At 35.9% G+C, this 14,308-nt stretch overlaps 1 protein-coding gene and 1 non-coding gene across 5 annotated transcripts in view; both read right to left on the reverse strand.

Annotated features, from left to right (window-relative positions):
• The window catches only part of HAUS6 (HAUS augmin like complex subunit 6), a 31,937-nt gene that overhangs the window by 4,245 nt on the left and 13,384 nt on the right, over positions 1-14,308 (reverse strand). For all 4 annotated transcript variants that reach the window (XM_087444660.1, XM_004436775.3, XM_087444661.1 and 1 more), the window contains exons 8-15: positions 13,013-13,183; positions 11,430-11,623; positions 10,156-10,282; positions 9,567-9,669; positions 6,857-6,938; positions 3,082-3,148; positions 2,585-2,770; positions 260-395 (exon numbers count right to left, since the gene is read on the reverse strand). In XM_087444660.1, the coding sequence (XP_087300786.1) occupies positions 260-395; positions 2,585-2,770; positions 3,082-3,148; positions 6,857-6,938; positions 9,567-9,669; positions 10,156-10,282; positions 11,430-11,623; positions 13,013-13,183 (1,066 nt within the window). The remainder of the gene's footprint in view (positions 1-259; positions 396-2,584; positions 2,771-3,081; positions 3,149-6,856; positions 6,939-9,566; positions 9,670-10,155; positions 10,283-11,429; positions 11,624-13,012; positions 13,184-14,308) is intronic.
• On the reverse strand, positions 3,230-3,360 carry LOC147914407 (small Cajal body-specific RNA 8). Its single transcript, XR_015555498.1, has one exon.

The following is a 14,308-nucleotide window of genomic DNA, read 5'->3' on the forward strand; positions in this document are numbered from 1 at the left end:
AAGCCAAGGAAGAGAACAAAAACAAAACTGTACAGTATCAAGGCAAAATAATACTGCTGAAGGACTGCCATATAAGTGAGAATGCCCACATTTAACACTTCAATAAAAGTCCCTCACATCAAAACAAATAGTCATTGCCAATAAACTGAAAGATCTGGAAAAGAGTTTTAAAGTGAGTTTCCAGAAGATCTGTCAGACCATGGTTCTAATAGTAGTAACGTGTAAGAAAGAAAAGTGATAGAAAGCATTATTAACTTACTCAAGTTTTCTGGAGTTCGGGGAATTTGGTTCCTTGTTAAGAATGGGTTAGAAACTAGGGACTCAATTAGTTCCTCTAATTTTACTTCTTTTCCTTTAGAGGACTGTGGTGAGTCAGATAAAACGGCCCTCGCAACCTAAAACAAAACAAAAAGTAAGGCAAAAATTACACCAAGCCCATTGGTAGAATGCAACAAAAGCCCTGATAAGATGTCAGCAGGCCCTCCCATAGCAGATGGCACAAAAATAAGCTCAACAATGCAGCTCCCAGCCACTCTATACAGACTACAGTCATGCATCACTTAACGACAAGGACACATACCGAGAAACGCGTCGTTAGGGGATTTTGTCCTTGTGCAAACATCAAAGACCATATTTACACAAACCCAGACGGGATAGCCTACTACACACCTAGGCTATATGGTACTAATCTTATGGGCCCACTGTCATACATGCTGTCTGTCGTTGACCTAAACATCATTATGTAGCACATGACTGTATCTAGGCACAATCCTATAAGGTGAAATCAAAAAACAAAACTGTTTCCTCCCTTCTTATCTTAAATGGAGATCCCATTATAAAAGAGAGAAAAGATAATCTTTATACTTGAAAAGATTTAGAGGTAGTTCTGACTACACAGAGACCTAAGCGGCTATCTGCCACATCTTTGAGCTTGACAACTCTATATCTGCTAAAATGATTAGCTTTAAAGGAAGTGGATTCGTCTTAATTATAATCCATTTGCACAATAACACCTCTATTAACCAACAGAATACATTCTGACAACATACTTCTTTGCCAGAAACCTCATTATCAGATATAAATTAGTTAACAAGGCATAGGGATACATTCTAAAATAAAGAAAAGAAAGTGTAAAATACAAAAACAGCACTCTATATTATTAACTAATTATTAACTATATTAACTAAATTTCAATAAAAGCAGAAAAGAAAAAACAGGCAAATTAAAATCTCTGCCCCCGAGATGGCTAAAAAATAAACTTCCTACAACCATATTCAAACTGACCCTCCCCCATGAAAACAGAGGGCTTCTTAGAATTCAAACACTAAATATTCCTTGTCACAAACACTATTAAAGAAAATTAATCTCATTTTATTTTCAGAGCTTTATGAGATTTTAGGACCCTCCTCTTCCATTCCAACCCATTCCACTGCTAATACAAGTTATTTTAACCAGAAAATGTGCTTTTCCCTCCAAATCACGAAAGAAAAAAAGACTGACTGACCATCTTTTCTTTTTTTTTTTTTTTTTTTTGGCTGAGGAAGACTGGCCCTAGGCTAATATCTGTGCCCATCTTCCTCCACTTTATATGGGATGCCGCCACAGCATGGCCTGACAAGCGGTGCAACAGTACGCACCCAGGATCCAAACCAGGGCCGCCAGCAGCAGAGCAGGCGCACTTAACCGCTACACCACGGGGCCGGCCCTGACCATCTTTTGTTTAGTGTAGAGTCAATCAATTAACAAAGAGAAACAACAGAACTTTAGAAATTTAAAAGTATTTAGAGACTAATGAAACTGGTCCACTCTCCTCATGTTACAAACAAGTAAAATGACTGACATCCAGCTCTCTTATCTGGACAACGTTCATTTACCTTGATCAGGATTGAGATAAAGGAGGGAACTCCAATACCTGAATCAGTATGCACTAAACCAAATTTTTCTTTCAGTCTCTCAGGAATATAAAGTAGCTGATTTATTTTCTGGCTGCTTATCCAAATTCAAACAATGCTAAGGGATGTTGTGGGAAATGTAATAAAACTAACATTAGAGAATGGCTTGAGCATTTAATTTGCGTAAACTGAGTTCTGTAACACTGAGCAGTAGTAACAGTAAGCAGTCATTTGCCAGTGAAAAGTAGAATAGCGTTAAGGAACAAGGCTGGTTAGGAAAACCAAGATCATGAACACTGATGCACTTGATCACTTTTTAAATATTTAGAAAGCATAAGGACAAAACCTTCACTCAGTGATGTGATACTGCATAGTCTCTGTTCTAATACTCAAAAAAAGAGGGAGCTCAGCTAAGCAACAGACAGCACTCATAGAGTATTTTAATAGAGTACAATAACTGGGTGTAAAATTATGGGTTCTAAACCACGGATGTAATCTTAACCAAGTAACTTTATATATTTCTACTTTATGGGAGGACCAATTTTGCTTTAACAATGATTTTTATTATCTGTGACCTCCTTTCCCAAATTACGCCCAGTTAATCAATAATTAACTGTAACTTCACTTATAATCCCAATAACATTAAGAAAACAATAGATATTTCAGCATACTTATTACAGTCTTTTTCTAACCTCTTCTGCCAGATGATCTTGCTCTTTTTGGAATGGATCACTTTTTTTAGCTGGCACAGACCCTCCAAATGCACTACTCTCTATATTCTTTGCAATATTTGATGATGGAGACTCTTCCACTTCAAATTCTGGTGTTTTCTTAGAAATTATTTCATTTTTCTCTCTAGGTGTTCTCATCATCGTATCCTAAGAAAGACAGACATGTAATGTTAAAACCTTAATAATCCTGGCATATCTTCATTAGAGGTATTTGAGTTACGAACCTATAAAAGGTTGTTAACGTTATTGTGAAATTATATGTTCACTGACACAATTAAATAATTCCAATATTCCCACTTATAAGCTATAGAGAATGTGTAAATACAAATGGTACATAATGTGCAAATACTGGGAAATATGAAAATAGAAATTAAACTTAATTAAATTGGGATATCAACAAAAATAAATAATATAAGCTAGTATGGTCAGAATTAATTAAAAATTGTTTTAAAATGTACCTTTTCAAGTAGTGTAACACTGTTTCTATCTGATGACGAAACTGGCTGCAAAAGGAAGGAAGCAGGGCTAAAACAAAAAAAGATAACAAATCCAAATTATAAGAAGGAAAGAATTCTGTTCACTTGACGCATCTGAGTCATTTAAAGAAACTGTCTGCCCCGTATCTGTCCGTTACGATTTCACTCAATTCGTCCCGGTCATCAAAAGGCAGTTTATTCTAGGGAGGCATGGTGACAATTACAGCAGTACTTCAGCCCAATTTGTGTATCAACCTCCCAAATTATACACATATTCCTTACCCGCTATAAATTTTAAGTTGACAGCATTTTTACAACAGTTAAATGACTCGATGAACACTCAAAAACTTAAGTACAGGGTAAAAACAAACTCAATTAACTAGAATCACATTATTACAATGTCCTCAGGCTTCAGATCACAGAATTTCAATGTAGCAGAGATTTTCTTTTAAGACTCTTTTGCTATTTCATGTCCAAAATCAGTTTCTCTTATGCTGCATGTTGCTCTAAAGTAATTACGTTACACTTAACAATAAAGTCATAAAGTTTTAGTTGCAGTCTGCTGCATTCTACACATTGTATTACTTAATCTCTTAGATTCTCTTGCCCCTTTGGCTAAACAAAAAACTTCATGCATCTTTTCATTATAATTACAAAATAAGTTACTAAATTTTTAAAGCCTTCAAAACAATGATAACTTTATTTATCTTCATCTTGAAAGAGCTTTCAAATTCAATCATTGATTGGGTCTGCTCACTAGCCAAACGCTTTTCCACTTTAGATAATATGAAAGGGAGGAGTGCCAGAGATCACTTTCAACATCAAGCATGGCAGTGCTTCGCTTTCTGTTCACAGCCAGAAGTACAAAACTAACAGCTTTGCAAATATTTTATATAATAGTAAACAGGCTTTTTCAAACTTTTCCAAATATGCCCTTCTTGGAATCATCATCTACCTTCCAAACATAATTCAAAATCACTGAAATTGCTCAAGCTTCAACTTTGCCTCAACAGGATATAATCTAGGTACCAAAGGCAAAAAATTAATCATCTACTGTGATTTTATCTTAATTTTTCCAAAAACTTAACACTAAAATGATCAAAAAGTTCTCTGAAGCAGGGCCAGCAATCAATGGACCAATGTCACTAAGATGCCACCACTAGATGGTGAGCTCCTTGAGCACAAAGACTATGTCTTTCCAAAGACTAACACAGGGGCTGGGACTTGGTAGTGCAATATATATTTGTAACTGATTGACAGGTTGACTGAATCAATGAATGAATGTCACTTGAAGATGAGGTTCTATAGATGCCACCAAATTTTTCTATTTGAATCGTTCCTGCAGAGGCTCATAATAAAGAAAAATGGAAACATTCTGTACCTTCCTCTCTCTCATTTCTGAATTGGCAACATGCTACTAGCCTTTCTAACATCTCAATCCAAGACAACTTTAAAGCAGCCCTGGCTCAGTCCTTACTCTCTATCCACTTGCCATGCCAAAACTGAGGCCCATGAAATCCTAGAACTGTGAAAGATAAAAAGAAAGGGTATTGATCCATTGTGGGAATTTATCCTATGAGCACTTCCAAAGGGAAAAAAGGCAACATACTTTTGATGGTAGTAAAAAATTTGAGGAAAACCAAAAGTCTAAAAAGTCTACCCACATTACACATTACCAATGAAATATTTTATTATTCAATACTTTTTACAATAAAGAATTCTGAGCAACAAGTTTATTTCCACATCCCAGTAACTCAACTCTTCACCCATCTTCTGTTCTGCTATCAAGCAGTAATAATTTTTCATATCCTATTAAGCACTATCCCTCGCCATCAAAAGCCTTTCTCTATCTCCCTTTAATATCCCCAACCTATAATTAAAATAAAGTATCAGAAGATAATTAAAAGATCCAGGAGCTTGGAAGAAGAGAAATGTGGAAATCAAAGTATATTTAATATAACTTCTTCTTCCTATATTAAGAGAATTCTATTTGAACTAAATTCTTAGAGGCTGAGTGTCTGACTCCTGTAAATTCTGATAGTACATCTTAGTACAAAACTCTACTTCAAAAAAGAATCTTGAGGTTCAATGGAGTTCATAAATAAAATCTGATTTATGAATTAATCTACTAACTCCATCAATCTTTAGTCCAGCAAGAGCCCTTAATCAAAATACTTAATTTGCTGTCTCAAGGGAAGACAAACCAAAAACATAATTGAGTACGGAAAGCACCAACTATCCCCCTCTAACTTTAAGAACAACTATAAGGGAATAAAATGGGCAACCCAGCAACTTTACTATCTCTTCAACATTAGGTCTTCACAAAAGATTGCACTATTTTCCTTTAACTACTCAGAAAATCCATATCACATCCAGATCTAAGAATAAAAACATAATTCCTCCACAAGTAGTCCTGACCTCCTGTGAGCCAGAAAATTACTGGAAAGGAAACTGTCAATAGCTCAATTTCACATGTAAGTTTTGACTCTTGTTATGGCGTTTTAACTTATTAACTTGTTAAGAGTATAGAATGAAGAGGGCTTCAATTCGTTTAAAATTCAGAATTTTCTTCTAGAATTGTCCTCAGTATTTTGTTTCCATATCTATGCCCCAGTTATGTGGGGAAGTTGGATTGAAAGGCATCTACTTAGGTCAAAGGGTAATCAGAAAAAACAAAACAATAAAGGAATCTGTTCAGTATGTTTGTGTTTGATTTTTACTTAATAACGCTTAATTTCAATAAAGAATAAATATATTCCCCAAGTGGATTACATACATTTAGAGATTTTTGCTTATATAATGTAGCATCCGTTTTAAGAGCCAAAATGGGATAATAAAGAAAACAGGCAATAAAGAAAATAAGAATACTCCTGAAAAAAGTTACAACAAACTAAGTAGGTTCAGTTTTTTCATATGTTAAATTTTGGGGTTAGACTGAACTGTAAGTCTTCCAGTTTTTTGGTTTTTTTTAAAGGATGGAACTTTTTTTAATCAAATGGCATACAAATATCCCAAAATATAAAACAGATAAAAGAGCTAGCTGCTCAGGCTGAAGTGGAAAAGGGTTGAACCGGCCACAAGCTAAATAAGATTCATCCACAGCACCAGAGGGCGCTGCAGAATGCAGTCTGAAAACGACCAGACTAGATGATCTCAAAGACTCCTAAACTCCTGAATTTAGTCAATAGCCACTAATCATTTCAAAGAAGTTCACAGACACAAAAAGGCAAAAATTCCCAAACTTGCATTAGATAATTTCCATATATGTTTTTTTCTTCAAAAATTAGATAACCCCCATGAATCCCAACATTTAGATAAAGAATAGAAGGAAAGGGCCGGCCCTGTGGCTTGGTGGTTAAGTGCGCGTGCTGCGATGCTGGCGGCTGGGGTTCGGATCCCGGGTGCGCATCGAGGCACCACTTCTCTGTCCAGCCTGAGGCCGAGTCCCACATACAGCAACTAGAAGGATGTGCAGCTGTGACATACAACTATCTACTGGGGCTTTGGGAGCAAAAAATAAATAAAAACCTTAAAAAATAAAAATAAAAAAAAAAAAGAATAGAAGGAAAAAAAATGCCCACGCATCAGAAATGTTGAATCTCGCCTGAAAATGTAGATCCACAGTGGAAAAATACTCTTCTGTATAAGAGAAGAAAATTATGGACTATCCCATAGTAGAGAAGCTTGGAAACTGGCTGAAGATGGGATTAAATTAACGAAGGGAAAAAAATCAATATAAAAATCAAATTTGTTTTACCTGTTGGCTAGATCATATACAGTTCCTACCATATCACTGGCTCTTCTGCAATCATTTTCTTGGTTATGTTGCTTAGGTGTATCTAAAAGAATACAAAAATTAATTACTCTTTAATTACATTTGTACATTCTAACATTCAGGGATCTCTTGAAATTCTACAACTTCTAAAAGGAAGAAAACAGAGGAAAATCAAAATAATATGAATGCTAATAGGAAAATACAATTATTCAATTGTTAAGTGTAAAGTGATAGGCAGGACAGTGATAGAGAATATCTTGCAATAGACTTTTATAAAAAGAGGGATAGCTCATACTAAACCACATTTCCAAAAAAAATGACAGTCCATAATTCTCCAGCATCATACAGCCATGCTTCATGTCTAAGCACATAGATCATGCAATTACCCCTTAAACCAGCAAGGCCAAAAAGTCATAGTACTTAGCGTATTTCAGCCCAGCATCTATGACATCAGTCAACTTATGTATCTATTCTTCAACATATCACTGAATAACTATGCGCCACTCTGTACTAACAATGAGAGAAAGAAATAAAAGATGGAGATCCTGCCCTCAAGAAGTTGGTCCAGGAAAGACTACTGATGGGTAGAGAATTATGGTAGACTGCTATAGTGTTATGATAGAAGTATGCACGGAATGCAATGGGGCAGAAAGGCTCCTGGCACAGCCTGGGGAATGTGAAGAAGGCATGAAGGTACTGACAGAATAAGGTACAAGTTTGTTATGCTGGAGCACAGGGTATATCCAGTGGAAGCATGGTAGGAAATGAGACCAGTGAAGAAAGCCATGGCTAGATAACACAGGATTTGATATTCCAGGGATCCTCTTCTTTCAATATGTTAGCTTCTGAAAGACTTTCCCTATGCCCTAAGCGTTACTGTACAAGAAGCCAAAGTGTGTACTATATAAAGCTTCCCTTTTAATCCATCATAACAGTATGCCACCTTATAACATTTTCAATACCCTATGCTTTTGTACCTACTAATGATGATGGAATTACTGATAATTACAAAACAGTTCAAAAATAAGCACAAATACAACAACTATACCACAAAACTGGTTGACAACCATAAACTAAAATGATTATGCACAACCATAAACACCATCTGGTGTTGGTAGGCAGAGTTGATGCACGTTTGTTCTTGTATATAAGAAAGTTTGTAAGGTAAAAGTTGCTAAATGAAAAAGCATCTAGAGCTTTTTTCTTTTTTGTTTTCCAAAGGTAATAGGAAGCTATTGTTGTATATTACACCAGGAGATGAAAAGGATCATATTAACATTACAGAAAGATGACTGACAGCCGTTTTTAATACGGAAAAGGTAGAATACCGGAGGCAGAGCAGCTAGCTAGAACACAATTACAGGCAAGAAATATGAAAACTCAGGGGTCGGCCCGGTGGCATAGCGGTTAAGTTCACACGTTCCACTTTGGCAGCCCAGGGTTCGCCGGTTCGGATCCTGGGCGCGGACCTACTCCCCGCTCATCAAGCCACGCTGAGGCATCTTCCCACATAGAGGAAGTACAAGGACCTACAACTAAGATATACAACTATGTACTGGGGCTTTGGAGAGAAAAAAGAAAAAGAGGAAGAATGGCAACAGATGTTAGCTCAGGGCCAATCTTCCTCAAAAAAAAAAAGAAATATGAAAACTAAACTACAGACTTAAAATGTGAGGGTAGCAAAGGAGGGGACAGACACAATAGGCACTTAGGAGGTAAAAACAAAACTGAACTTACCACTACAAAGCAAATCAAGCTGAAGCAGACACTGACTCCTACCATAAACACACTAGAACTGCTAAATAAAATGTAAGAAAAAGAAAGGAACACCCAGAAAAACAAATAAAAATCACCTCGTGCCAGGACCAAAGATGGAAAGCACAATCAGAATGGTAAACTCAAACTGAGAAACGAAGGCTCAATGAGGCAGGCTCCAGGGGCTGAACAAAGGAGATTTAATGTCTGCATGATAACAAGGACATCCCAGGCCACTCAGGCTGGGATCTGAGAGACTGCCATAAGGCCAGGACACTGCAAAGGCTGCTCAGCCCCAAAAAGGAGATTAAAAAGTTCTGCCAACTGGACCAGGGAAGTAGCAGGGAAGCTTGCAGCCTACCTGGAGTCCTGAGTAAAAAAAAAAGGAGAAGAGAAGGAAAGAAATTTTAAACCTTCCTAGCCTAGTCAAAGGGAAGTGCGAAATCCAAAATTATACTGGCTACTTGTTGTCGGAATCCCAAACCAAAGACATTAACTGGTCTAGTTCAAGGGAAACACCTGGGCCCCTAGGCCACCCTGAGAGATCACTCTACAACCCAGGGCCCACATGATTCCTCCAGGGGTAGCAAGACCCACTAAAGTTGAGGTGACAGTCAAATATTTTAATAGGAAGCAAACAACCATGAAAATCAGCAGGCAGAGCATACAGGAGCAGAAGTACCTGAAACTAAGAGATAGAAAAATTTAAAAGATAAAATTAGTACATTTTAAATGATTAGCAAAAAAAGAAACAACAGAAGCCATAATGAAAGATGACACCATGAAAAAGAATAGGCAGTTCTGGGGAAAAAAAGCATTTCACCATAATAAAAAATAATTGGGGGAAAAAAACAAGAAAGAATGCAAAGGAACCGTTATCATAGTGAGAAATACTGATGGGAGGAAAGTTTAAAAGAGAAAAAAATAAATAACCAACCTGGAAGTGAAGCAGGATACTGCAAAAGAATACTCCTTGCATATACTTCTTCTGAGGCAGGATCAAATGAAAGGGGAGACATAGGTGGTAAAAGATCCACAGCCTTAAAACACAGAATTCATAATTTTGAAACACACACATTTTACTTGCTACCACAATAACAATACTAAGTTAATCTATGAATGGATGATTATTTTTTTCCCCAACAAAGACAGAATTACCAAGCATATAAATTATCCTATAACCATTTTTAAACCAAGGAGTACAATATTAGGAACAGGGGAATGACTCTATCTTCCAACTGTGCCTCAAATGTAATAGTACCTAACATCAACAGGAATATCTCATTTTCTTTTTAATACAATCCTCTGAATCTAAAAATATTAACTGTAAATCACAACAGCAGCTTGGTGAATACTCTAATATGTATATAGAAAAATTACAGAAACCAAAACTTTTGAACTTTGGGCTCAGATGCAAAGATGACAAACATATACACACATAGCATTTCTAGGTCATTTGTAACATGATAAATCAAGAGATTGCCTTATATTAAACTACCCTCCAAAAGGCAAGGCACGTTACTTACTGGCGTCGAACCTTTAATTAGATTGAAAGGGGACAAACCAAGAAATTCTTCCCACTTTTTCTGCCACTCTCCTTGTCTTTCAACAATAGAACGTCTTATAGTTGTGAGTTCTTCTTTCATTTTACACCTACGACCATATAAAAATAACTTCATTCAGAACATGAGTATATAAAAAAAGTATTGAGTAAATTTTAAGAATAGTTTGTAGAGAAGGGGAAGAAAATATAACTGCAAGTTCAACCAATACAGCACATATAAATTGAATAAACTCTCACAGTGAACATTCAGAACCTAAAATACTTTTTTAAGACCAGAAAGCAATCCTACATCTACTACTCCACTTATCTTTTTTTTGCTGCTAAATACTTATTATTTTTATTCATTTATTTTTTTTTATTGAGGTCACATTGGTTTATAACATTACATAAATTTCAGGTGTACATTATTATATTTCGACTTCTGTGTAGACTACATCGTGTTCACCACCAAAAGTCTAGTTGCCATCTGTCACCATACACATGTGCCACTCTACCCATCTTACCCCATTTATCTTTGAAATACAATTTTTTGCCTGATTCTAAACTCGAGTCAAAATTCTACTCCCGGGACTAGCCCTGTGGCGGAGCGGTTAAGTGCACGCGCTCCACTGCTGGCAGCCCAGGTTCGGATCCCGGGCACACACCGACGCACCACTTGTCAGGCTATGCTGTGGTGGCGTCCCACATAAAGTGGAGGAAGATGGGCACGGATGTTAGCCCAGAGCCGGTCTTCCTCAGTAAAAAGAGGAGGATTGGCATGGATGTTAGCTCAGGGCTGATCTTCCTCACAAATAAAAAAAATAAAAAAAATTAAAAATAAATTTAAAAAAAAAAGATTAAAAAACACAAAAAAATTTCTACTCCCATTCTCTGTCCATTCCTAAAGGCAGCCCATACCTCCCAGTCACTCTACTCAAATAAAAAATCTTCTTGAGGCCTAGTTTTATTATAGACCCCACAAAAGAAAAGCTACAAAAAAGTTAAAATCATTTCATAAAGAATTATCACTCAGGGAAAATAATTTATTCCAGACAAAAAGAAAAGTAAGCTGATTTTCCTTTATACTTCATGTGTCTCGCTGGGAGTTGATGACATAAACTTTTTGAGTGACTAGTAAAATTTTCACACTTTTTTGCCAAAGCTGAAGAGTTGTTAACTACACAAGTTATGCTGTGAAATTATCAACACCACCATACTCCTCCCCCAATAAAATAACAGAAGGTCTTTCGAGTGTACCTCATATGCTTCAGATCTGATAATCTTTCTCTCTGAAATTTGGTCTCCTTTTCAAGGAAGTGAAGGTCTATTGTCAGTCTTGGTTGGTCAGCCTGACAATGTTCATATTTCATTACTTTCAAGACTTCATTTAATAACTGAATAACTGTTAAGACGTTCAATTTTCCAGCCTCATAAACATTTCCTATGCGCAACTAAGGATTCAGAGGGAAAAAAAAGATGATAAACTACTCCATAAATATATTTATGTTAAAGAAGAGTGAAAAAAATCAAATGTCTACCTAAAAATAAAACTATGTAAATAATTTTGGTCCAAAGAAAACTATTGTGGAAGAATTAACATGCCATGCTACATTTTTATATTATGCAAAAAGTTGAAAACTAGAATAAACAAAATGCAAATAAATGGAAAGCAAAATAAAGATTGAAGAGAAAGAGCAGGTTTGGCAAAAGATCATGAATTCATGCTTTAACAAATGTTGCAAACTGATGGCCCCTAAAAGCTGAATCCAACTTAGACATGTTTATTTGGCCTGCAGAGTTCCAGCGTTTGAAAATCATTTGAATTAGTTGCCAATACTTTAAAAATCATAGATTTCACATAAAAATTACTATTTCTCCAAAGACCTCATCACTTCCTACTTTCTTTCTATTGTTACAATTAGCATACTTCATTTATACATATTACCTGCCTAGCCCCTGTAGGAATCTGAGTTTGTGGGTCCTGATTTTTACGTCCTCTGAATTTGAAATGCCTATCATGTTACCTATTAAAATGAAAGCTCTTCAGGGTCACAACAATATTTTATCTTTGTATCCCCTATACTGTAATTAATACCTGGCATATAGTAGATGCTTAATGAATTTTAAGTTTAATAAGAAAAAAAAACATAAGCTATCTAGATGGAAATGTCCCATAAGCAAGTAGAAATAATTTGATGGAGTTTGGGTGAAGGGGAGACACTGGAAATACCAATTCGAGAATATTACTGTATAGGAGGCTGATGAAGTCATAGAATTGGGTAAGAAATTACAGATGAATGTGTAACGTAGAAAAGGGGGCACTAAAGAAACCATGGGGAACACTTTCATCTAAAAGTTAGAGAAAAAAAGGAAACAGTAAAAAAAACTGAGAAGAGCAGTCTGAAAAACCACAGGAGAGCAGAGACATTGAGGTCACAACAGCTAAAGGAAGACAAGACTCTAAAATACTTAATAGCATCAAGATGAAAGAGAAACCAGAGGACAGGGACTTTCTAAAAAGACATTTAGCAATTAGGAGATCACTGCTGCTCTCTGAATATTTATAAAGAACTAGTACCATATCATCTTCCTACTAAGTAACCTCCTACCATCTACACTGTATGATGCAGCACCATACAAGGAATGGACAATTAATAAAAGTTAATGGCTATAGACAAACACACCCTAAACAGTAGCCCTCTTTATGAAGGCTTTACTAGATATACTCACAAAAATAAATTCTGAAAACAGCAAAAAAATATTATAACAAAAACAATATATAATACACAAAATAATTATGTGAAGGGAGTTTTCTCAAAAGCTTAATATCAAATGCTTACCTGACACATCTGCTCCTCAATTTTGTCAAGTAAGAGCCTTGGAATATTGATAGCAACATTAGTTCCATCTAAAGTATATTGGTTAACAAGACTAAGGACTGAAGTAACAACTTCTCTCTCTTTTTCCAAAAACATGAGTGTTTCATTCACTGAAGCCCACAGAGACCGAACCTTTGAAAACAGAGACAAACAAAATATTAAAGTCTATAAATAATCTGTACGTACATTAAAGAAATGCAAAACACAAATATATGCTCACTCTTAGGAACAAACGAAGTATTCCTAGAATGACTTCTGGTGAAAAAATTAATTAACTGTCTAAAAGCACTGATATTACTTCCAAAGGAGCTTTAAAACTAAGGAATTTCTCAGGAGAATCTAGCCCACTACAATTTTCAAAACAAATCTAAGAAACCTTATACTGCCAAGATGCAATCAGCATTTCCTGTGTTCTGACATGCCATCAATCTAATGGAGATTTTTCAGAGAAATAATAAAAGATTTTCAGGAGGAAAAAAAACACTACAGATCAATTTTAAAAGTCATTCAAGTTTCAAAAAGTTAAAATGTGAGAAACCATCTTCTTTAAAAGCAAAGAATCTTAGGGATATAGTAACCTATGTTCATTAAAATTCATGTATAAGAATGTTCATAGCACTTCTATTTGCAATAGTCAAAAACTGCAACCAACCCAAAGGTCTACCTAGAGTAAAAAGAGTCTATTGGGCTATATTCATAAAAACGAACACTGTACAGCAATGAGAATGAACACACTACAACTACATACACAACAGCATGGATAAAACAGCAGGAGTGAAAGAAGTCAAACACAAAAGAATATGTTCTATATATTCCCATTTATATAAAGTTCAAGAACAGGCAAAACTAATCTTTAGTGTAAGAAGTGAGGAAGAGTGTTTACTCCTGGGGAAACGGTTATAAACAAAAGGGGGCTCAAGGCTCCTGGGGTGTTCTGGGATGCTTGTAAAATTCTGTTCCTTCAACTGGATGCTGGTCACCTGCATATGTTCACTTTGTGAAATTCTATCAAGTTATACACGTATAGTTTTTGCGTTTTTTTGTTCGTACATAATGCCTCAACAGAATTTACAATGTGGGAGGGAGGTGGGGAAATATGAGAATTATACCCATGTTAGAGTCTCTGTCTTCCTATGGTACAAGGTAAAGTTGTCCCCAAAGACTCACTGGCTGGCAGTCTCACAGGATGGCATTTCCCTGGTGAACTTATAAAGATCCAGGACCTGGTTCTCAGATTTTTCAAGTCTAGAAATTTTA

The sequence above is a fragment of the Ceratotherium simum genome, chromosome 20 (genome assembly GCF_057802395.1).
Source record: "Ceratotherium simum simum isolate JZ-2026a chromosome 20, ASM5780239v1, whole genome shotgun sequence".
NCBI lineage: Eukaryota > Metazoa > Chordata > Mammalia > Perissodactyla > Rhinocerotidae > Ceratotherium > Ceratotherium simum.